At 38.2% G+C, this 23,756-nt stretch overlaps 1 protein-coding gene across 4 annotated transcripts in view; it reads right to left on the bottom strand.

Annotated features, from left to right (window-relative positions):
• Nucleotides 1-23,756, bottom strand: part of NALCN (sodium leak channel, non selective) — a 298,496-nt gene that overhangs the window by 24,866 nt on the left and 249,874 nt on the right. For all 4 annotated transcript variants that reach the window (XM_005858192.2, XM_005858191.2, XM_005858194.2 and 1 more), the window contains 11 exons: nt 21,551-21,607; nt 21,191-21,311; nt 20,963-21,094; nt 19,836-20,003; nt 18,026-18,130; nt 14,004-14,110; nt 7,227-7,347; nt 7,037-7,135; nt 1,041-1,134; nt 426-532; nt 134-208 (listed from right to left, as the gene is read on the bottom strand). In XM_005858192.2, the coding sequence (XP_005858254.1) occupies nt 134-208; nt 426-532; nt 1,041-1,134; nt 7,037-7,135; nt 7,227-7,347; nt 14,004-14,110; nt 18,026-18,130; nt 19,836-20,003; nt 20,963-21,094; nt 21,191-21,311; nt 21,551-21,607 (1,186 nt within the window). The remainder of the gene's footprint in view (nt 1-133; nt 209-425; nt 533-1,040; nt 1,135-7,036; nt 7,136-7,226; nt 7,348-14,003; nt 14,111-18,025; nt 18,131-19,835; nt 20,004-20,962; nt 21,095-21,190; nt 21,312-21,550; nt 21,608-23,756) is intronic.

Below are 23,756 nucleotides of genomic sequence, written 5' to 3'. Positions count from 1 at the left end.
AAAAAAAAAAAAGACTTCAAAAGCAATGGGGCACAGAGTTGAAATAAGGACCATCAAAGGAGGACACTATCTTACTTTAAAATGTGCTGTCCCCCCTCCCCCATCCCCCAAACCCACTGACTCATTACGGTACCTCGAGAACAAAGATGAAGGTGAAAACAACTGACATTGTTGCCAAAGGAACAGTCACTGGGTCCTCGACGTCCCACTGTATAGGAAACAGCACACACGTCTTTGCCTAAATCCATCGGGCGTTGGGCACAGAAAAGCCCTCCCCCCTCTTCCTCCCATTTGAACACAATTGTGAATTTAAAAATTTTATACTACAGAGCGCAGATCCTAGTAGATGTGGCCATCTGTGATATTCTTGGATGCAGCCATGAGTAAGAAATTCATTCCCAGAGTCTAAAGGTGAAACCAAGTACCTTGACAGAGAGCAGTACCGACTGGGCCAGGACGAGTAAAGCAATTGTCCTCTTAAAAAACGGGTGCTGGGTTATGTCATACATCTTGGCTCTAAAGCCATCATTATCTGGAAAAGAAAGGTTTAGGCAAGGGAACTTTAGACCTAAGTCACATTTACTTTCTTGCCTTTCGTTTTCTTTAATGCTCATCATAAAACCCATCACATTTCCCCACCCCCACGGCTCAATCTATTGTGTAGTGTTTTGCAGGAAAGGCTGGCTCTGAATATTGAAAGCCATGGTGCATGAAGCCGTCCGTATCAGAAGGAGAACCGCATCATTCAATTTCTGTCAGTTCAATACATTTCACTCATATGTTGAAAAGGCAAGCACAAATATTTTATTTAAAAATTCATTTTTTCATTAAGGCTTATCCTGAGAGCGCTGAAGCACAGCCTTTGGGTGGTTGATTTTAATAGCCTTTGGAGAGATCTGTGGTTTGGAGCCTGTTTCTATATTAACTTATGCACAACCACCTAGTGGCCTCACGATTATTATTTTAATTGAAATCTTAGACTCCTGGGGAATCATGAACACTAGTGCCCAACATGAATAAAATCAGAGCATCTTTGATACCCGGGCGAGGTGGGAGATGAAGAGGCTGTGCTATCTTCAGTCGGCTCTTCAGATCTTCCCATCTTCTCTGATCTACAGTCAGCAGAGCCGTCCCCTTAATAAACAAAGGAAAGCAGAAAAAGGCCTTTTGTCATGTACTCCACGCCAAGGACATTGCACGTGGGGTGGTGATACAAACAGGACTAATTTGGGGGTTTTAAATAAATATATTCTTCAAATCCTATGATGGTTGGATAAACAGGGTCAGAATTCTCAAATTTGGTCTTGAGAGGGATGGCCAAAAGGGATGGCCACAGGCTTCGAAGCAGACCTTCAATGGGCATCTTTGAACGCTTCCCGGGTTTAGGGAAATCTAAAGCAGGTTTTCTGCATGATTAAATTTTCAAAAAAGGGATCCTCACTCTAATAGTGATTAGTTTCCTTTCATTTCATAGCAGAAAATGCTGCAGCAAAATTATAGCTTGTCAATGCTACTGCTTCTGGATAAGTGTATGTTGCCTTAAACATGCTTTTGAAAATCATTCTGATATGTGCAATTGCAAAATTATTTTTAAGTGGTATAAAGCCATAGAATTTGGATCTTTAAGAAATTACTATGACAACTGGCTAAATGAGACTAGATATGCTTTATTTTATCATAGAGTACTTCATTAAAATGCACATACATATGTTACATTTTATTACAATATAGTATTGGAAGTATAATTTAAGAAACCAGGAAAAAAAAATACCCATTCTTCCTTTCTTTCTCCAGAGCTCAGGGACCATCCTTCAGAGATACATCCTCAATAGGTATGACTCAATACGTAAAAAGGTATTTGTCTTGAATTTTAAAATTTTATATAATTGGTATTCAATATGTACTTATCTGTGCAATTTGTTTTTACCTTCATTGAACAATGCTTGTCATACAACTAGATACTAGATCTAATTGGTTTACTTTAACTGCTCATAGAGTATGCCATTGTACAAATATATCAGAAGTTACTCATTTTCGGTTTACAGACTATAAACAATGCTGCAATAGACACAAATGTACTGGCTCATGATAAACACCTACGTGCCTTCCTCCATGGTAAATCTCTAGGAGAGGAATTGCTGGGGTCTAGAAATTTATACATCTTTACATTTACCAGATGTTGCCAAGTTCCTGTCCAAAGAGGAATGAGCATGAACATTTGCCACTAGCAATTATATTCTTGTTAATGCTTGACATTATCAGACATTTTAGTTTGGTCATTTGATGTGTGTGTGAATGTATCTAGTTTGAACATTAATGAGATGAAGCATTTTTTATTTGTATAAGTGGTGATTCCTGTTTCTTCCTTTGGAAATCGCCTGTTCGTATTCTTTGCTCATTTTTATATATTTACTTTTTGATGTTTTGTAGACATTCTCAATATATTCTGGATACTTTTTGTAGTTATTTGAGTTGTAAATATTTTCTCTTAGTCTTTGCTCTTTTTTTTTTTAAATCCTCACCTGAGGATATTTTTCTGTTGAATTTTAGAGAGAGTGGAAGAGAGACGGAAAGACAGAGAGAAATATAGATGTGAAAGAAACACATCAATTGGTTGCCTCCTGCACATGCCCCGATCAGGGCCCGGGCCCGGGAGAAGCCTGCAATTGAGGTACATGCCCTTGACTGGAATTGAACCTGGGACCTTTCAGTTTGCAGGCTCTATCCACTGAGCCAAACTGACTAGGGCTTAGCTCTTTTTTTTTTTAAAGTCTTGTTTTTATCATTTAGACAAAACGTGCCATTTATCATTCAACAACTTTTCATTTTAATGTAATCTAAGTTATAATTTTTTTATGAATTCCACTTTGTGGTTAATGTCAAGAAATCCAGGTCAAAAATAAATTCTACATGGTTTAAAAATGGTTTATATTCATAGTTAGGTCATTCATTCACCTAGAGCTCATTTTTGAGTAGGCTATGAGGTAGAGTTTATTTTATTCTAGACAATTATTCCAGTTTCACTTATTGATGCTCTCATCTCCTCTGATTTGTTGTGCTAATTCTGTTTCATATATACATGGGTATCTCCTGGGCTTTCTATTCTGTCCTGTAAGTCTAACTTTCTATCCCTGTAACAATACTGGCATAGCTTTCCTAACTATAAGCTTGTTTACTTTCATTTTCCACATTTTTGTTGATGCTGAACCTTGCAAAAGGTTTATCATTTAATTTTTTAAAAGAATCTGCTTTGTCACTCTTGAGCCTTTCTATAGTTGTTTTTCTATGTCTTTATTACTTCCTTCCTCCTACATTCTTCAATTTTACTGTTATTTTTATTGTAACATTAATTTTAATATTTGCCATATTACTAATTAATAAATTATTTAGAATGTTGTCTCAATATTTCCAAACCCTGAGGGATTTTTTTTGCTATATTTTTTATTATGGTAGAGAACCTGTTTTATACATTATCAATTTTTTTTTACAATTATTATTTTATGACTTTGTAGAGGATACTTTTTGTTCTTGAAAATTGTGGGGGTCAGGGTTCTTTATATGTCAGTAGATCACATAATTTTATTGTGTCAAATTTCATATAGTCTTTCTTTTTTCCTGCTGATTTATGAAATTTTTAGAAAATATGTTAATATATTTCACCATAATTTTGGATTTTATAGCTTTTTAAAATAATTTGATTAATTTTATAAAATGTTTTTATTGATTTTAGAGAGAGAAGAAGGGAGTGGAAGAGAAAGAGGGAAATATCCATGTGGAAGAGAAACATCAGTTGGCTGCCTCCTGCATGCCCACTACTGGGGATCATGCCTGCAACCCAGACATGTGCCCTGATTGAGAATTGAACCAGTGGTCCATGGGATGATGCTCAACCAACTGAGCCACACCAGCCAAGGCTAATTAATTTTATTTTCATATATTTTAAGGAGTTCTTTATTTTTTCTGGGGATTTAACTTCTTTTGAAATTATTTAATTACACTGTTTATTTCTAATAATATTTGCTTTAAATTAAATTTCTCTGATATTACTTTTGCTAAACCATTTTTCTCAGTAACTGCAAATAAATATTTGTTTTGGGGATGCTATACGCATTCATATTATTTCTTTGTTATACAAAGCAAGATATTTTGGAAACCTGTACTCTAATCATTAATGTAATAACCTCTAAAAGTGCATTGTTATTAAATTAAGTGTATTAATCAAACTTATTGTCTTATACTAGGGAAATTAAAAAAATATATACATATATATTATTGTTACAGATTTTGAACTTTTTAAACAGGGTTTCATTTTCTAGGGAAGACATAATATTGCATGATTCTGAATTGTTAAAACTTTGCCCGCAAAACTTACCTTATTTCCCATATCGTTTTTTTTAAATCATCACCCAAGGGTATGCTTTTATTGATTTTAGAGAGAGAGGAAGGGAGATAGAGAGAAGTATTGACTTGAGAGAGAAACATTGATCAGTTGCCTCCCTAACCCACAACCTAGGTACATACCCTGACTGGGAATCAAACCCACCACCTTTTGGTATATGGACCATCACTCCTGGCCAGGGCTCCCATATCTTTAGTTCTCTCTGTTGCCTATACATTTGGAAATCTATTTATATACTTTCAGGTATAACCATTAGAATGTGAGCTCCATGAGGGCAGAAATCTTTATGTGATCAGTGTTTATGGATTAGCTTCTTATGCTCTCAGGCTCAAAAGCAGAGTGGGGCACCTAGTAAGTGCTCAAAGAAGTCTGTTGAATGATCTATAATAATAAAAGCGTAATATGCTAATTAGACCGGACAGCCAAACAACCTTCTGGACATCCTTCTGGACGACCTTCCGGATGAAGACCGAGGCAAGCCACCTCAGCTGTGAGGGCCGAGTCCCTTGCACGAATTTTGTGCATCGGGCCTCTGGTTGAATAATAAATGAATAAGTCCTGTTACATAGCAGCTGAACTGCTACCATGGACAAAACTTGCAGAAAAAAATCTTTTCTAAAATGTTCACATAATTTAGAAATCTGTAATTGAGAAATGTATATTTCCTATTAACTATTCAAGTTTATAATGTCTGGTGATATGATTTCTTCTCCTTTGCCTCTTTCTCTAAGCACACATTTGAGCTTCCATGCTCCCCCTTCTCAGGTAGAGACTTTCCTTTCCTCCTTCAGAATAGAAATACAACTGGTGTTGGAAGTAGGCCTGTTATTCTGCTTGCTTCACACATTCTCTGAGTTGAGGAACTACACTGTCTCCGGTTAATTCAAAATTTTATGTCATTTCATTTATGCTGCTGAATTGTGAGCTGCCATAGGACCTAATTCTTCTGAAATTAGGTGTCTGCTCAGAGGGCCTTGGATGGTGTTCTGAGCAAGCAGAGCTTAAACTGTCTTAATTGACTGATTAGCTTCTGCTCCTATTCCGGAATTCCCAGTGTCTGCTCCATCACATGCCTCAAAGGCATCTAAAAAGACCCATCTTCCTCTTTCTGCTTGGAATTAAATTGAACACATGGTAGGGCTGAAAGAAACTCATTTATGAATGTGTTAAATAGGGGGGCTGGGCGATATGTTCTCTATCCTTTCTTACTCTAAAATTCCAGGTTTCTGTGGGGTAGAGTAGTGTTGGGACCCAAAGGGGTGATTTTTAAGTTGCACTCTTTGAAAGTCTGAACAGAATGACATCCTCATTCGGCACACATCAAAGGCGCCAATTGGCTGACTAACTGGCATCTCACACGTGGAGCGTGGACGTGAGTGATACGGTCCCAGGCGTAGCTGCACACACCAGAGCTCTGATGTGAGTGCGTTCGAATCAGTCCTCGCTGTGAATGACATAGCGCAGCACGGAGCTGTGCTGTGACATCTAGCTTTTCATTCAGCGCAGAACGACAGTCGACATTTTCATGCACTTGAATTGGGAGAATCACAGACTCTTGCAGCAATTGGCACTACTTCTGAATTCTGGCCCCATTTTCTACTCCTTATCTTATGCTGTCTTCTCTTCAACTGTGCATTTCCGAGTTGGGGAAATGAGAATAGCATATCTAAACCTTAGTGAATAGGAAGTGCGTAGAAACTGTATGTGTCTCAATTATTAAGACATAAGAAGACTGACCTTGACACAACAGGGGGCATGTCAACCATGTCCAGAAGAACGACATAGAATGTGTCCCCTCAAACTCATGTGTTTTTTGGCAGCAAACGCCACTTGCTCTTTTCCCATTTGTGAGCTCTTTATTGATCATTCGAGCTGTTATGAACTCAGCTTCCTAAGTTCATAAAGCATGCAAAACTTTTATTTTAAATATATTTTTATTAATTTCAGAGAGGAAGGGAGAGAGAGAGATAGAAACATCAATGATGAGAGAGAATCATTGATTGGCTGCCTCCTGCACACCCCCTACTGGGATCGAGCCTGCAACCTGGGCATGTGACTTTGACCGGAATCAAACTCAGTACCCTTCAGTCCTCATGCCAATGCTCTATCCACTGAGCAAAACCAGCTAGGGCAGCATGCAAAGATTTTAACATTAAATTAGAAAATCTTCTTTTTATCCTATGAACTAAGATTTTAAAACTTGTACCATGCCCTCCTCCCCATCCCATCAAAATACAAGTGGTGTTAGAAGTAACTCACTTACTGAGTTACTAAGAAGCATCTAATTCACATTAGTGAGAGCAGTATTACCTGCAATCCCTGCATCGGCTTCAGCTATTGTACTTGAATAACTTGTTGCACATCCTTTCCATTTGAACAATAGGAGATGCGCCTGTCAGTTGTCATGAATGAATGACACTGTCACCAAAGGAGGACATTTAGCAAGAGAGTTTGTGCCCTTAAATAATGTGCCTGAAAGGCAGCAACGAGGTTGCTTGTGAAATAGTTACAGAGATTATTTACACCAGTCACATTACAGTTTAATGTGACATCATGCTGTGTGTGCAAAAAAAGAGAGCTTAAAGCGAGTGGCCGGAAAAGAATAAACTCTGTGGTACTCACACCAAGAATTCTTACCTTGTTTTCATTGAAATTAGCAATAACTACTCCAACAAAAAGGGTCAGTCCAATCATGCAACCCAGGAATACAAAAACATGAATATAGATTCCATGCATCTGTATAAATGAAAAATATGGTTATTCATCAAAGCAAGTGAAAGCAGCTGCTGAAAGGCTTGTGTTCAAAGGATTCCATGGGCTTGCTTACCGGCCCCACACGATGAATAATAACATCCCTCACTTCCACCCAGCCTTTCAAGGAGAGCACTTCAAACAACGCCAGCATAGCGTTTCCAACATTGTCGAAATTAAAGTTCCGAGGATTCGCCCTGAAAATCAGAAAGAGGAATGTTCTGTGAAATTCCGCTAAGAAGCACCCCAAGGCAAATACTTGTAGCTCTTTCCAATCTTGGGTGCAGAGGGATGTTTAGCACTTGGAAGGTGGGCTATATGGGATTCTTTTGCTACATCATAATGCTGTGTGTTGTAGATGATTAATTGTGTAATTAATTATTAGGTAATGATGGGGTGCTCTCAGTTGAAGACAACAAAATGCTATACAACTTTGAGTTCTAGCTCGAGAGGATCTGCAAATGTTTCCGGCTTGTCCTGATTATACTGAGGACTAGAATACACGTTCTAGTTAGAAACTGTATAGGAGATTCTCAAAGGGGCATTGGAGTCTGGGTAAGAATTTTGAAACTGGTTTTTAATTGGAAATCTTTCTAATGGCATACATTAAAATTCCCCCTGTTAGTACAGAAAATGTCAAAAGAGTAGAATTTGGCCACTTTATTTCATTCTGTGTCCTCATGTGAAACATCATCACACTGTGAAGTAGTGAGAGATCACTGAGAAGACATGATGTGTTTGCTCATAGCCGTTGTTTCCAGATCACTCTCTCCCAGTTGCATTTTTTTCTCTCTCACAAACGCTGATGTTCTCAATGGATACTTCCTGTGTTCTCAGTGCACAGTATGTTGCTACACCCACAGCACATTCCCGATTACTAAAACATTGTGGCCTCATTTTTCAGGGGGAGAGGATGTCTTATTTCTTATTTTTTTGACATTTTTTTTCTTCACAGTTACAAAAGTGATCTTTTCCACTCTGACATTTCCCTTAGTCATTACAGGTCTGAGCTACCATTTTTGTTGCTCATAGAAGATTGAAGAGTTTTTTCTATTTCCCCCTTACTAGAGGCTATTTTAAGTAGTTAAAGATTTAGACAACCACACACTGAAAAATTAGGACTATCACTATGTTTCTTGAATTTGATGGAGAATTGAGCTCAGGATTATTAAAGAGAGTAGGCCTACTGAAGCTTATCTGAACTATATTTTGATATTTTTCCCCCCTGCTAGTTCATTTGTCAAAATGTAACCCTCACAAAAGGTAATTCACTTGGGGGCAATCTGGTTTAGCATTTTTGTACCACCATTTTTTTAAAGCCACAGAACAATCATGGGATGTATCCTTATAAGTTCTTTTTGATGGGGATCTAGTAAGAAAATGTAAAACTGAAACTGACTTGCTCCTAAAGGTTTAAGGCTATTTGGTAGAAAATGTTTTCTACATAGTGCAAAAGCACTACTCACAAATTCATATTCTAGGATTCTGATTTAGATTTTTTAGTATGAAGTTATAAGCATGTTCTCTTGGATTTTTCCAACAACTTTTCCTTTGGGAGTTTCAATGAAATGGAATATATTTTACAGAAGACAGAAACTATAAGGATTCTACAGGTGCCACCATTTTCTCAAAGATTTTTTTAAACCAACTGAGCCAGCTCTCAGATCTGATGTTAAACTTTCTTCCTCATCCATCCACCCCACACAGTGATATATACTTACTTGTTTGTTTATTTATTTATTAGTTGAATTTATTGGGCTGACATTGGTTAATGAAATTATACAGGTTTCAGGTACACAATTCTACAACCCATCATCTGTACACTGTATTGTGTGTTTATCCCCCAAGTCAAGTGTCCTCTACCACCATTTATCCCTCCTTTACCTTCTTCTTCCTCCTCCACCCGCTTTCCTCTGTAAAGTTTTTGTTTTTAGCTGAATTTGCAGCAATCAAAACTACTTTTAAAAGTAGAGTATGTTAAAAATACACTTTCAGGCTAAACCAAGAAAAAGAAAACAGAAGATCATAGACTTAAATAGTTGGAAGAATAGATCGCATTTAAAAGAAAAATAAGTATTTTTCAGCTTTCATCATATAAAATATTTGTATATGCTTTGTTCATGTATTTAAAATTGGAAAGATTAAACCTACAACCACAGAGGACTTCAATAAATCCCAGTCTTCATCCATTACTGTCATTTTACCTGTAGCTCTTCCTTGATTTGAAAGGCTGTTTAAATATCATCTTTTCTGGTTAACTTTTAAAGATTATAATCTTATTATCTAATTCAGAAAACTAAGACATTGGTTCTGACCTCACAACTTGGTCAGTCTTTTACCTTCCAATGAAAAGTGCGCCAATGTCCCCAAGATGATGATAAGGAGAGTTTCCCTTCTCTGGGAAGATGGGGCACCACGGAGGAAGAAACTTAGCCTCTACCCTTAGATGTGAAAATACAGGGGATGACCTTATCCAAAATGGCCCCCTATGTCTTACTACTCTGCGATCTAGTCTAAAAAATCAGAACCTTTTTGTACTTTGTAGAATACACTGCTTTATTTATTTATTTGTTTGCCTTGCACTTTGGCCATAGTAATTTGGGTTTCCTCAGTTTGCAACACCTTACCTCCGCCGAGCCCCTCCCACTCACCTGCCCATGACTCTGCCTCTTTTCAGCTGCCTAATACCTATTTGTCCTTCAAAAGTTAACTCAGTGTCTTCTCCTCTGGGTCCTTCGCCCTGGTCTGGTCATAGTTGGGTAAGGTGCCTCTCCTGTGTGTGCCACTGCACCCTTTGCCTACTGTATCCTATCCTGGCCAATATACCAGCAAGCTGCAGAAACTTACACCTCCGGCCTTTCCCTGGACAGGTATCTTCCAATATTCTGGAAGGGGCCCAGCAGTGAGTTCACATGGTCCTATGTTTTTGTGTTTTTTTTTAACCTGGGCCGCGGCGGTGAGAGCGCCGAATCCTAACCACTAGACCACCAGGGATGGTCCTATGTTTTTATTAAACTTACAAGAATAAGGTATTTTTATACTCTTTTTCTTAAAGGATGTTCCCAAATTGTTTGTGCCATATGGATTCTACGAAAATTTGATCTTCTGTATGACAGTGTAACTTAAAATTACCTAGAGGTAAGCTTTCAGGTGAGCTTCAAGTGAGCTTAGGGGATTATTTATGTAGTACCAAAGCCCTTAGCATATTATAATAAATTACTTGTAATTTCCTTTTCTGTTCTCCACTAGACTTCAAGCTCCTGGGGGTCAGGGGCCATAGCTTGTCCCCAGTGACAGCATAATACCTGGTGGTGAATAGTAAGCACTCAATAAATGCCCTTATTATGAAACTGAGTACTTTGTTGATTTTTCTCTCATAAATTACATTTTCCTATATCAAAGACTTCTGCTGAAAACAAAACACACAATAGTTACATGGTATGTTTAATCCTTTTTAGCAAGGTAATCTTTATCTCAACAAGTCTGAGTGGTTCCAAAGCAAATTAATGTATTCATCTGAAGAGAAAATACAAAAACCAGACTATCTCCTGAATTAGATAGTGCATATTGATGTCCTAATTATAATTATCAAAGCATTCCTCTAGGCCCGTGGTCGGAAACTGCGGCTCGCGAGCCACATGCGGCTCTTTGGCCCCTTGACTGTGGCTCTTCTTAAGCCTTAGGAGTACCCTAATTAAGTTAATAACAATGTACCTACCTATATAGTGTAAGTTTAAAAAATTTGGCTCTCAAAAGAAATTTCAATCGTTGTACTGTTGATATTTGGCTCTGTTGACTAATGAGTTTGCTGACCACTGCTCTAGGCCAATTCCCAGATAAAAGTTATTTTCTTAATCATAAATTAGCCAATATAAAATTACAAAATTTTCAACTGCTAATTTTTGATGAGCTTACTAAGAAGGAAAATATAAAAATTAAACATTTATTTGATGGAAGATTTACGTGTCCCTAAAATTAATCCAAGTCACAATTTTCTGAACAAATGGACTAAAGCTATTGTGATGATGTTTAAATGATACCTCTTTATCCATTTAAGTTTTTAAAGTGTCATTGAACTTGAAACCCCTAATAAGTTACATAAGACATTATATTTCAATTAACTCTGACTTTAAAAATCATAAGTAGATGATTTTATGAAACAAAGTTGAATAACATAGGGTACAACTGGAAAAAACTTTACTTTTCTCCCAATACTGCTGTATAGTACGTCCTAGCTCCCTTCCTGACATCTTGGGGAGATGTCAATGATTTTTAGATCAGTCTCATTCTAAAAAGTCCACTCCGTTTTACAGCCAACCTTGCCTGTCTTAACCCTGTGCAAGGATCCCATTCTCAGCAGCTCAGCCTGATCAGTGGTTTGAGGAGGGAAGAAGAGCGTTGGCTACTCTGATTCACTCCTCCTCTTCAGGTTGCCATCTGGTTCTTATAAGACTGGAGTTAGAAAAATGGAGTGAGAGGCTGTGCATTTTATGCTCCTGTACTCTGGCCATTGGCGCTCTTGTCACAGCAGCTGTTATTCTTTATGGAGTGCATTTGTGTGTTCCTCAGGAACTCTGTATATTAACCATGCTTCTAGCTCCTGTAAACTTGACCATCTGCCCTACATACAAATGCAGGACACACTTTGTTTTGGACAACCTGATAAAACGCCGAGTCATCCTGCCTCCCGCATCACCCTCTGCCCAACCTTGGGAGGAGTGCTTTCTAGGGTGTGCTTTTCAAATACAAACTAGTCAGTCAAGAGTCCATACCTCAACCTCCTCTGTTATTAGGCTTTCACACTCCGGACCACTATAGACCAGCCCTAATCACACCAGGGCCCAGGTACCAGATCATGAGGGCAGTCCCTATGCCCCAGAGCCCATTGAAATGATCAAACTAGCCAATCCTAAGCCTGACTGCCCTGCCTCACCTTCTTTCCCAGGGAAACCAGAAAAAAGGCTCTTTCCCACAGCGTCTTTCCTTCTGCCTTGTGACCAACCCTAGTGCTTCCCTGTATGGCTCCGTGGTATGGCTTGGCCCTTCCTCTTGGGAGCTATGAGCAACTAGCTATCTTTTCAATGGTAATTGATTGTCTCTTGATCTGTTGTCCTTACTATGTCTCAAGTTTTCTATTAGAACACTATACTTTTAAACACTCCCAAATGAGGAAGCCCCATTGCACCATTCTTGCTGCGAAGGTAATCTGATTTTCAGCTCCCACTCCTAGAAACACATGAACAGCCTCTTCCAATAGGGGACCTGCTCCCCAGCAGTTAGCCCTTTGCAGTAGGGATCCATCAGGACAGTTCAGATTAGGCAGCCTAAGTAGTGATGACTCAGACCTCTGGGAACATCATATAACCCTGACCTGCCAGATAGTGAAGAGCTACTTGACCACAAAGCCTTGCCAATCTGTGATATCAGCTAGCCCTCCTGGGTACTTGACTTGGCTGAGGTGGGAAGCACCTTATTCCACAATAAAGGGAGGAGAGATGCCATAACACTCCACTGAGTTCATCCACTTCATGAGGTCATCTATGAGTGCAGTGTTTTGTTTTGCATGACCTGGGTGATGGAGGTGGATAAATTGTAGTAAATTCTGCTGGGATTGCCTAGTGGCTCTCTTTAGAATATAATAATAATTTATCTCCTATTAACCTCAGCTTCAAGGCTTTAGCCAAAATTCCAAAACAGTACGAAAAAAAATCCCATTTGATGTACTTATTTAAATAAATTATTTATGGTATAATAATGAGTTTTCACCTCACAAAAAATAAATGTTTTATGCTTCCTTAATTTTTTATTTTAATGTAAATGAGACTGACTTTCTAGTTAGCACTGGGATAAGGATAGTCCTATGGATATATAGCCACAAATCCAAAATTAATTTATTTTTAAATAAATCTTTGGTATTAAAAAAACAACCCAATATACATTGCATTGCTTATAAAAGTGAATTTCATTTTAGAGAAATGCCAAAGCTGTAACTATAAGTCCTAGGGGTACAAATGGGTGAAATGCTATTCCTTTTAAAGAGTTTGACATTTAGTCGATTGTGACAAAAGCAAAGTAGTTGCTATTCTTCACTCATTATTCTAAAAGGTAAAATGAAAGAAAAAAACACACAGGTAACAATTTAAAGGACAAATGCAGTTGATAGAACACTTAGTTCATCCATGAAGCAGACTGAGATATTTTATTCATGGTCTTCAGTAAAATGGATGAGAAAGAGGGTACTAGGTTCTTCCATCTTTAATATAAATGCTTTGAAAACTCATTTTCAAGAAAGACAAATTTTAAAGAGTTAGATATAATCAATTGTGTTACTGATTATTCCTATCTAGTGTTTCAATGATGAAAATCCTTCACTATCAATGGGCTTTGAAACTGAAATAGCTTTATGATTAAGTAGGCTTCTTTACAACCACTATGAGGACATCAGATCTGCCCTTAAAGATATACATTCAGGTGAGTTTAGTTTTAATTTGATTAAAATTTTAAAAAAATTTAAATTAATTTTAAAAATTAAAATTTGACTAAAAATTTGATTGAAAAAAATTAATCTCAAAAATTTGGAAGCCATGTGAATCCAGATACAAACTTTTAAAATATTGGAAAAATACTGTAGTGATATTTTACTAGTTTCATGAAGCAACGTGGGACTCAGGGTACAACTTGCTCTCATATTTACGGTAATTTTATATCCTGTTGTAATTCAGTGCTTTTCCTTGGAAGCACTTTCATATCTCTATCTGAGTTACTCTTAGTTTCATACCATATTGTACTGATTTAAAATCTTATGTTGACAAATATAGCTTTCTTAAGGATTTTTTTTTTCCTAATATCTTACCAAACACGGGGCACCCAAAATCCAGGTTTTTTCTCTCCAGGTCTTAATTTTAAATTTAAGTTCTTGGACACACTTACATTAATTCTGAATATGCCATTGCAATCTTCCTAAAATAGAAAAAAGAGAGAGAGAGATGAAGGAGGAAACTTGGTCAGAAGAGGAATTCAGAAAAGATAAAAAATAAGAAATACATTTTACATAGAGTCACAAAGATCTTTATTTGACAAAAGTGATATGGACAGCTAATCACAAATAGTAACAAAGACTACAGGGATGAGTGGTGAAAGTTGATGCTGAAAACATTAGTAAACGGACAAAAGATATGATTTAACATTCCTCCAAGGAAGATGTATAAATGGCAGTAAGCACATGGAAAGAATGATCAGCATCATTAGCCATCAAGTAAATGAAAATCAAAACCACAGTGAGATATCACTAAGACCTGCTCAGAAGGCTATCATTAAAACAATTAACAACAAGCTTTGACAAAGATTTGCAGAATTGAAATCCTCATACTAGAACCTTCCTATACTGCTGGTGGGGATGCAAAATGGTGCAGCCACTTTAGAAAATAGTGTGGCAGTTTCTCAAATGACCAAACAAAGGGTTACCTAAAACCTAGAAATTCTACTTCTAGGTATCTATGTATTTAAGAGAAATGAAAAAACAACAACAACAACAAACATACACACCGAAATTTATACATGAATGCTTATATCACTATTATTATAAACTAGAGGTCCAGTGCATGGATTCATGCACCAGTGGGGTCCCTTGGCCTGGCCTGTGCCCTCTCGCAATCCAGGACCCCTCAGGGGATGTTGGAGAGACGGTTTTGGCCCAATCCCCACAGGTCGGGCTGAGGGACCCCACCGGTGCACGAATCTGCACCAGGCCTCTAGTATGCATATAAGATCTTTGGTTAATCTTTCCCTGCCCTCCCCCCTACCCCCTTCCCTCTAAGATTCATCAGTTTGTTCCATGTCTCCATGCCTGTGTGTTGAGCATCTGCCCCCTGGTGGTCATTGTGTGTTACAGTTACTGGCTGGTCGACTGGTTGCTTAGGCTTTTATATATAGAGATAGCATTATTTCTAACTAGAGGCCCGGTGCACAAAAATTTGTGCACTGGAGGGGGGGGGTCCCTCAGCCCAGCTTGTCCCCTATCATGTACTGGGAGCCCTCAGGGGATGTCCTACTCCCTGCTCCCTGCTCCCCTTGCACTTTGCAAGCACCAACCGTTGTCTGATTCCTCTGCCTATAAACCTTTGATGACTTCTCATTTCTCATCAAGGAAATTCTGACCCCCTTAGACCGGCATTCTAGGTCTCTGAGGATATCTTCCTAAAGTACATTTCTGGCCTGTTTTTCAGTTCATTTTGGCATGGGAGGGAAGTGAATGGGTGGGTTAGGTTCTTTACATAAATTAACTAATTTAATCTTTATAATATCACTGTGTGAGAAGTGCTATATAGGAGCAAATAGGTTCAGAGGGATTAAATGATTAGAACAAGTCACCATACCTGCTTTCTTCATTTTGCCTCCTCTGTTTGGAAGGCTCTTTCCTGCTAGAATGCTCTCTCCTCCTTAAAGCCTTCTCAGCACAGCGGCCCCAGGTGGAAGTACTACTTACATTACTTTCACTTCTCATGTGCTCTTTTAAATTATGACTTTATGTTACGTGGATTACACATGAAACACACATTCTCATTGGGCAAAAAATGCTGCAAAGCAGGGGCAGTGACTTACACATTTTTCCAGCCCTCATTTCACCAATCATGGTGCTTTGTACATAACTGATATTTAATAACTTAACCGTCAAAAGGTATTCTCAGAATTTGATTACAGGGCTTTGGTGACTAAGTTCTGGGCTCCATATCTCTACCTAAAGTGGTGTCAATATTTCAAGTTTTAAGAAAAAGGTACTGAGGGAGGAAGTGCTCAGACAGACATCAAGAAACTAACCCATTCTCTCAACTGGAAAACACAGCACTAACAGCTCAAAGCTATGTTATCTTTAAACATTAGCTATGTGATCCAAATATTGGGGTATCTAGTTTCCCCTTTCCCTTCTTTTAGAAAGATAGACTGAAGTTCCGAGGTACACCTGCAGTTCCTTTCATCCACCTGGTCTCCTTGGCCTTGGCCTCCTATGTCAGGACTAGGAAAAAACCTGTCCCAATGTAAGGACACAGACCACATCTCACCACACCAATTTCCTTTCTATCATTCTGCTCTCTATGATGGCTAAGTTTTCTTAGGCTTTCTTATGAGCCTACTGCTGAGGCCTCATTGCTCTGAGAAAGAGGATAAATGCACCATGATATCTGAGTGTTTGTCCATCCATTGTGAGCTCTCTGTCTCCTATCCAAGTAAGCATCAATCTTCAGCTTGGACTGGGGAAGAGTAGATAACATAAAATCACACTGCACTTAGGCTATTATTAATATACTGAGTCATCAAGGTTCCCAGTAGGCTTCATCCTGAAATGCTGTTATTCTCTTCTTGGCCTCTATTCAGTGTGGATTTAAAATAATCCTACTTTCCTTATGCAAGCTTATGGACTAATGAATCAGTTCCGTATGATTTCCTTCATTAGCTAATTTGGTATATCATGACCTTTATAGCAGGTTCCTTGTTATTTCTTCTCAGGTTTATCCTCTGTGGAGGGCAGCTAAAGGAAGCAGTGACTTAGGTGTGCCTTGTGCAACAACATAAGGTCTGCCCAGCTTAAGTATGTCTCTTCTGTCCTGCCGCTTCCTGAAATCCTCATTATGAATATACTCCATAATGAATATTGACCGCACAAAGATGTTATCTGTATTTTATTCCAATTAGACAGCTAATAATTTTCATAATTAGAGGACTTTTCAAACTGATATAAACTCTATATTAGATAATCATAGTTTCTGGAAATACCTATTGTAATTCAACTCTATTAATCCTTCGGAAACATGCATTTTAATGGACACGGGCATTATTTTACTTGTATGAATGAGTACATACTTTTGCTAGTTTATACATTAGCAGTACTTGGTTCACTTCATTAGTCTACTCATAATTTTGGGAAGACTCCTTAAAAGATTGAGGCACTGGGTGGTGTAGCAGAAACTGGCAATTATTAACCAAACTCTGTCCCTTTTTCCCCACAGAAGACACCACTAAGCTACATATCGCAGGCCTCCTTCCAGTCTGGTGAGGCTGTGCTCTTCCCAGTGGAACATGGGTTGAAGTGAGGTGTGCTGCTTCTGAGCTCAGCCTTCTCAGGCAGAGATGGTTCTTTGTTCATACGAGCCAGCTAAATGAAGAAGACTTGAAAACAGCAAAGGGTGGGGACACAAAACAGAAGGAACTTGAATGCCGGAAAGGTCATTTGGAGGAGAGCTGTCCAATTTACCCAAGATGCAATATATTCATTTCATTACGTTCAGCTACTGAAATATCGGGGTTGTTCCAGCATTTAGCTTTCTCTTACTGACATTGACTGAAGGAACAAGCATTAGCAAAGTATTCAAGCTCTGGTCTTTGTTAGTTGTCTTAATTCTGGGCAAATAAGAGCTGATGTAAGGCCTTGACTTCCTAATGGGGAGAATGCTGGAGTGGAGAAGTGTTATACAGGGGACGTGAAAGTCAGACTTTGCCTTTCATGCTTTTGGGTGGGGAGGCTATTTGTTGATATGAGTGTCATGTGACAACAGAAGCAGGATTAAGTTCAGGAAGACTCAAAGGAAAAGTTTCTGAGATTCAACATCTGGAATCTTGGGTGACTATGCAGAAGATGACAACAGTAGATTGACACTGGAATAGGAGGGAAGAGTAGAATTCCCTGAAATGTGCTTTTAATCTTACAAAGCTTTGTTAGCCGGAAAAGACATACTACATGCTTTAAGCCAAAGGAGTTCATGGGAAGAGAATTCTTAAGAGTTTTGTCAGGGGGCTGTCAAAGTCACCTCAGCACATGCTTACCAAGGGATGGTAAACTACCTTAATTTTTATTCCAAAAGATAGAAAGGAGTATCTTACCCTTCTAATAATGTTGGGGTCATTGCACTTTGCCAGTTTTCCAGCAAAAAGCTGAACTCCAAAGCTTGCGAAAACAAGCATTAATGTCAACAAAAGAATGGAGACCTGAAAGAAATTGGTGAGATATCAAATCTCTCAGTAAAACTTTAAACAGTACATTTGGTTTGAACAGCAATATGAACAGGACTTTTCTGATAACATTGTATAAATTCATGATCTTTTGATGATATTTTTTAACTTCTCCATCACAGGTCATTCAATTAGCCTTACTGGAATGTTAAAAGAAGAAAATTAACCAGAGGTTTTGAATTTTCAGAATAAAAACATACAACTTTCATGTAAGAATATGGGCTAAGGTATTGTTGATATGACTTAGACTTTTCTGATTTTAAAGTCAACACTTTGATCTATTTTATTGAATGGAACAAAAGAAACATGTTTAAACAATTATATTTTCCCCATTTTCTCAAAATGGATTCATATCTCTATTAGCAGAACACAAATTAGAGGGGCTGTGGCTTTGCTTTCTTGTGAGCATGAGGGCATGTGAATGTGCTGCTCACAGGATTCAAGTAATTCAGTCTAAAACAAACATACAAATCTGTTAACTGGCTCAGGCTCCCTCTGCTGGATGGCTACTTTGGTCTCCGCAGAGAAAAGTGGCAAAGGGTAAAATACTGAGCACACTATTGATCTGTACTTGTTGACTGACCTAAAATATACCTTAAGTATACTTAAATTGCGCAGAAACATCACCAGAAGAAAGGCACATATAGATTCTCTCCTACAATCTATTAAGGGTCAAAGATATGCCACATTAGCCATCAGGTGATATTCTGTTTTTCTTCAGTTCTAGCGGTGTGAAAGCCAACATTTTATGGCTTTGTGACAAAGAAAATATGGAATTTTGAACACATATTTAAAAAGTGTTAGCAGCTCCATGCCTATAGTAACAGTCCGACCTGTCTGTAACATAGCTTAGGATCAAATGCAGCTACAGCTGCTCTCTTACCATAGGTGTGTTTCTAGAAAGCAAGATATGAAATAGGCTTATGGGAATTCATTCACATGTTTCCATGCACAAGCAGAACTCATCAGTAACAACAAGAATCCTCTGATCACTCCTTCTGTAACAGATTGTGAGCAATGAGCCTCTTACTCATCATTTTATCTGCAGCCCTGCTCTTAAAAGGACCCTAAATCAATGTTCACTCAGTAAAAAGAATGTTTTTCCCCTCAATCACATTTGGAAGTATTCATTACTATACATTTAGGTTACTTAGAGTAGGGTATATTTGTATGTTTCTTTTTTTGTGTGTTGTTTTATGTTAACATTCTAGAGATCAGAGATAAATTCTATTGCTATATGCTTTAAGTGACATATTAAATGAGATTATGAACCCAAATGTGTTAATTCCTAATATCATTTTGTGAAGTAGATGGTGTTGAATCTTTTTAACCTTAATTTCCAGATGGGGAAACTAAAACCCAGAGTAGAAATTAGGGCCAACAGTTAGGAATGGAAGTGTCAGCAAATACTGTCTTTCGATTCTCCTTTCATTGTCATTTACAGAGAGCTTCTCTTTAGCTTAGGAAAAAAATGCTTGTTGAATGAAATATACTAATAAGGCAGAAGCATTGGGGGTAAAGTTTCTGAAGGTGTATTGTGCATTGTTAGTGCTTCTATAATCCTCTGACCAAAAACTAAAATTGCAGACTTCACCTTGACAAGCAAGACTTACTTTACCCCCTCATTAGCTACATTACAGAGGTGGACTCTGCACTGGGAGTGAAGGTAATTGGAACGTACCAAAAAAATTTCCTTGAAGCCACTGAAAAGCTCTCGAACCACTTTCCTCATCTGTGGCACCAGTTTGAATATCCGCAGCGGCCTTAGGCACCGAAGCACCATGAGGAGTTGAGCTCCTGATTCAGCAGGCACATTTTGAGGCATCCAACAGAGAAATATCAAGCTCACCTAGAAGGAAAAAAATCATCTCTGAAATTTATACAATTTATCCTCCACTGTGTACATTTTCTGAGAGCCAACTGACTACAACTATCCCTTAGGAGAGACTCCATGTGTTATATGGGACACACATTCACCCGGTGACTATGCAGTCTCTTCACTCTAAACTATGAACCCAATCTAGACCCAAGCAACCCTAAAGCAAAGTCATCAGGCATATGCAGGAATGGAACGGGGTGCCACCACGGGTGTGCACCAGTGTGCTCTGGCCCTTCTCTTACTGACATACTGGAGGCTCTGCTCATGTCAGCAGGATTGAAATTCCTTTGATCAAAGAGACTAAACCTCATTCATGACCTAATACTATTTTATTAACTACCTATACATGTTGCACTTAAGGGTCACAGTTCTCCTTGCTGTGCTGAAAAAGAAATTGATTTTATACCTTCTTGAACATAAAGAGAAAAAAAAGAAAGAAATTTGAGTTGTTTCCTATGGTTTCTCAAATTAGTTTAACCAAACAGTTGAATGGTCTTTCCTAGCCAGGTATTTTGTGCCTTAGAATTGGGAGAAAGGTCCAACCACTCTCACTTTAGTTTGCTTTTAGTAGTAAGGCGGCTCATCAATCAATTATATGACGTAGATTTTTTTTTTAGTATTGGAGCCACTAGAATTGTGGGGGCAAACTAGTTTTGCTATCATAGACCTCATTAATGCATGTCTTATGCATACATAAAAGTGGATGATGTATTTCCAACCATCTCCATGAATCTTTTTAATGCTTTCCATTTAGATTTTTATATGCATGCCTCTTATTCAGCTATAATGGACTTACTAGTACTTTACTTAAGAACTCAGTTTTGGCATCTAAACTTTGGTGACTCACATATCTCACTCTTGTACCAAGAAAAGCAGGAGCTTTTACAAATCCATTATATTTTATATTTAGGAAATAATCAAAGACTTACAAGATATATAAATATGTCCATTACTCCACCAAAGTCTCTGATGACAGCAGTTGGAGTGAAAAATAAGCCATCTGCCATAATCTTCAGATTAAGCTCAATGCTCATGAATATCACAAATACATACTCAGCAATCTGAAATGAGCAAAAGGCAGTTTGATCACAGTGAATGGAAAAGATGCAGGTCAGTGTCTTTCCTCGGAGCTGTGGGTTAAGATTCAGCAGAGGTACCTGCAAAGTAGGTGCATGCATGACTCTTCGGAAGGGAGATTCGAACATCATGGAAATGCAGGAGCAGATGGTTACAATGATCATGACCCAGTCCAGGTAAGTCACCAATCCCAACAAGTCACTGCCAAAGACCAAACAGAACTGAGGAACACACACGATCCAGTAAAGGCGGCTAAAAGCCAGAGAAGTCACTGTTGTGATTCTAATAATGTGACTGGTACATTTTTATGAATCATCAATTGTCTATTTCATGGCACAACATAGCAGAAAAATAGAGGGCATTTTTAATATTTTTATGCATCATAAAATAGTACACAGAAACTTCAAATGTGCATGGAAAACAGAAGTTGGAAAGCTTACTAAAGTTGATGGTACTTTGTATTTTTCACAGCTCCTGTGACAGGATCTGTTTTAGATCTGTAAGAGAGAATAATCGTATAAACTTCTGCAATATAGCAATGGTGTTATAACTTGGCAGCATAGAATTTAGAAACGTCACATCTACCTAAATCTCTTTTTACCCTTTATAAAATGTCCATTTAATATACTAGAGGCCCGATGCATGAAATTCATGCAAGGGTAGGCCCTCGCAACCCCGGCTGCCTCAGCCCTTGCAGCCACCCTGGCTTTGTCTGGAAGGTCATCCAGTCATTCTGCTGATCGGCTGTTCTGTCGATTTGCATATTTCACTTTTATTATTATAGATGTTAACTGTATGTGACTTTGGGAGACAGAGAACATTAGATGAAAAAAATCAGAAGAGCTTGCAGTTAATACATATGAAAGTAACATTTTATATTTATCAAAATATTTAATTTTAGAGTTGATGATTCCATTCAACAATTTCTGATGTGGATTTTACAGAATTAAATTTTGGCTTTTCTTTAAAAACATGCAGTTAAAATCTTTGCCTTAGCAGTTTGAAGATGTTCCTCAAAATTATTTAATTAAATATCTCTAAATTCAACAGAGTCCTTCACCCTTATTTAACTGTGATCTTGTGGAGTAATGTATATAGAATTGCTCAGTAAGGGAATCTTTAACTTTTACTTTTTTGGGGAACCAATCTTCAGTGAAGCCCCTAATAGTGTTTGTATGTGTACTCCCAATTATAACAAAGTCATCTTTGGTCCATATTAGCTGCGTTGCTGACAAGGAGAATTACATCGCACTATATGGAGTGGAGAATTAATAATTAGGTGTTAACATGAAGGCAGCCAACAGGATAATTCCAGATTAAAAACCCACTTTGGAACTCATCAAATCAATTTTAAATTGCCAACTTTTTCCTTTACTTTGTGAAAACTCAGGGGAGTTTTTAATGATTATTACTCAGTTATTTGAAGCTGTGAAGATCTTTCTAGAAAAGCAGAAAGAACAATGGGTTGGCTGTCAGAGAGGGCCATGCACTAGCTGGTGTCCTTGGCAAAGCTCTTAATCTCTGCTGACCTAAGAGTCTTCCCCTGTTGGAGGAGAAGATACACAAACACCACCAAATGATTGCTGAGGTCTCCTCCAGTCCTGAATGTTATGACAGTGTATTAGTTTCAGATGGCTGCTATAACAAAGTACCACAGACGGAGTGGCGTAACCAACAGAAGCTCATTTTCTCAGCTCTGGAGGCTAGAAGTTCAAGGTGTCAGTAGGGTTGGTTCCTTATAACGGCTGAGAGAAGGCTCTGTCTCAGTTCCCTCTCCCTGGCTTGTGGATGGCCATCTTCTCTTTGTGTCTTCATGTAGTCTCCCCTCTCTACGTGGCTGTGTTGTCCAAATGTCCTCCTCATGGAAGGATACTAGTCATTTTGGGTTAGAGCCCACTCTAATGACCTCATTTTAATTTAATTACTTCTTTAAAAAGTCCCTATCTTGGTTGCATTCTGAGGGTACTGGGGGTTAGCACTTCAACACATGAATATTTTTTGGGGGGTGGACACAATTCAGCTCACAACAGATAGTGAGTATCATATGCTACTGATTATCAACACAGGAGGTCAATTTACTTAAATGATAGCATCAGAGAAATTCCAGCTATAGATGGGAAAGTATTCGTACTTCCTCCACGACTTTTAATGTCTTCAGGATATTACTTAAAGTTATGCATGACAAAAATTCCATGTCACCCACTGGCTGCCTGCTAACAACGGCTTGAGTCATCACAAATGCAGCGGCCTCCAGGTTGACCACACTGACAGCCTCTTGCCCGTTTGTTCCATGGGGTTAGGAATGGAGACACTGGCCAGTGGGTTTTCTTCTTGGAACAGTTGATAATGGAAACACTAGTCAACTTTCTTTTTACTTTACATTATTCTAGAAGAAACTGATTGGGGTATTTTTATCATAAATAAATTACAAGTGGGAAAGAAGATGGACGCAATGCCTTCGCCTTGTCGCTCAGTCTCCCTTGGCTTCCGTGTTCAAAATGAATGTGGAGTTAATAACACCGATACAAATGTACTGGGCAGCAGTTAAAATGAACAGATAAAAACGGCTAAGTGCTTTCTAAACGTGAGTTTTATATAAATTTAAACTACTTGCAACCTTTGTTTGTTTTCCACCCGGTTGGCCGC

The sequence above is a fragment of the Myotis brandtii genome, unplaced genomic scaffold (genome assembly GCF_000412655.1).
Source record: "Myotis brandtii unplaced genomic scaffold, ASM41265v1 scaffold116, whole genome shotgun sequence".
NCBI classification, from domain to species: Eukaryota; Metazoa; Chordata; class Mammalia; order Chiroptera; family Vespertilionidae; genus Myotis; species Myotis brandtii.
This window is presented reverse-complemented; position numbering and strand designations above follow the sequence as displayed.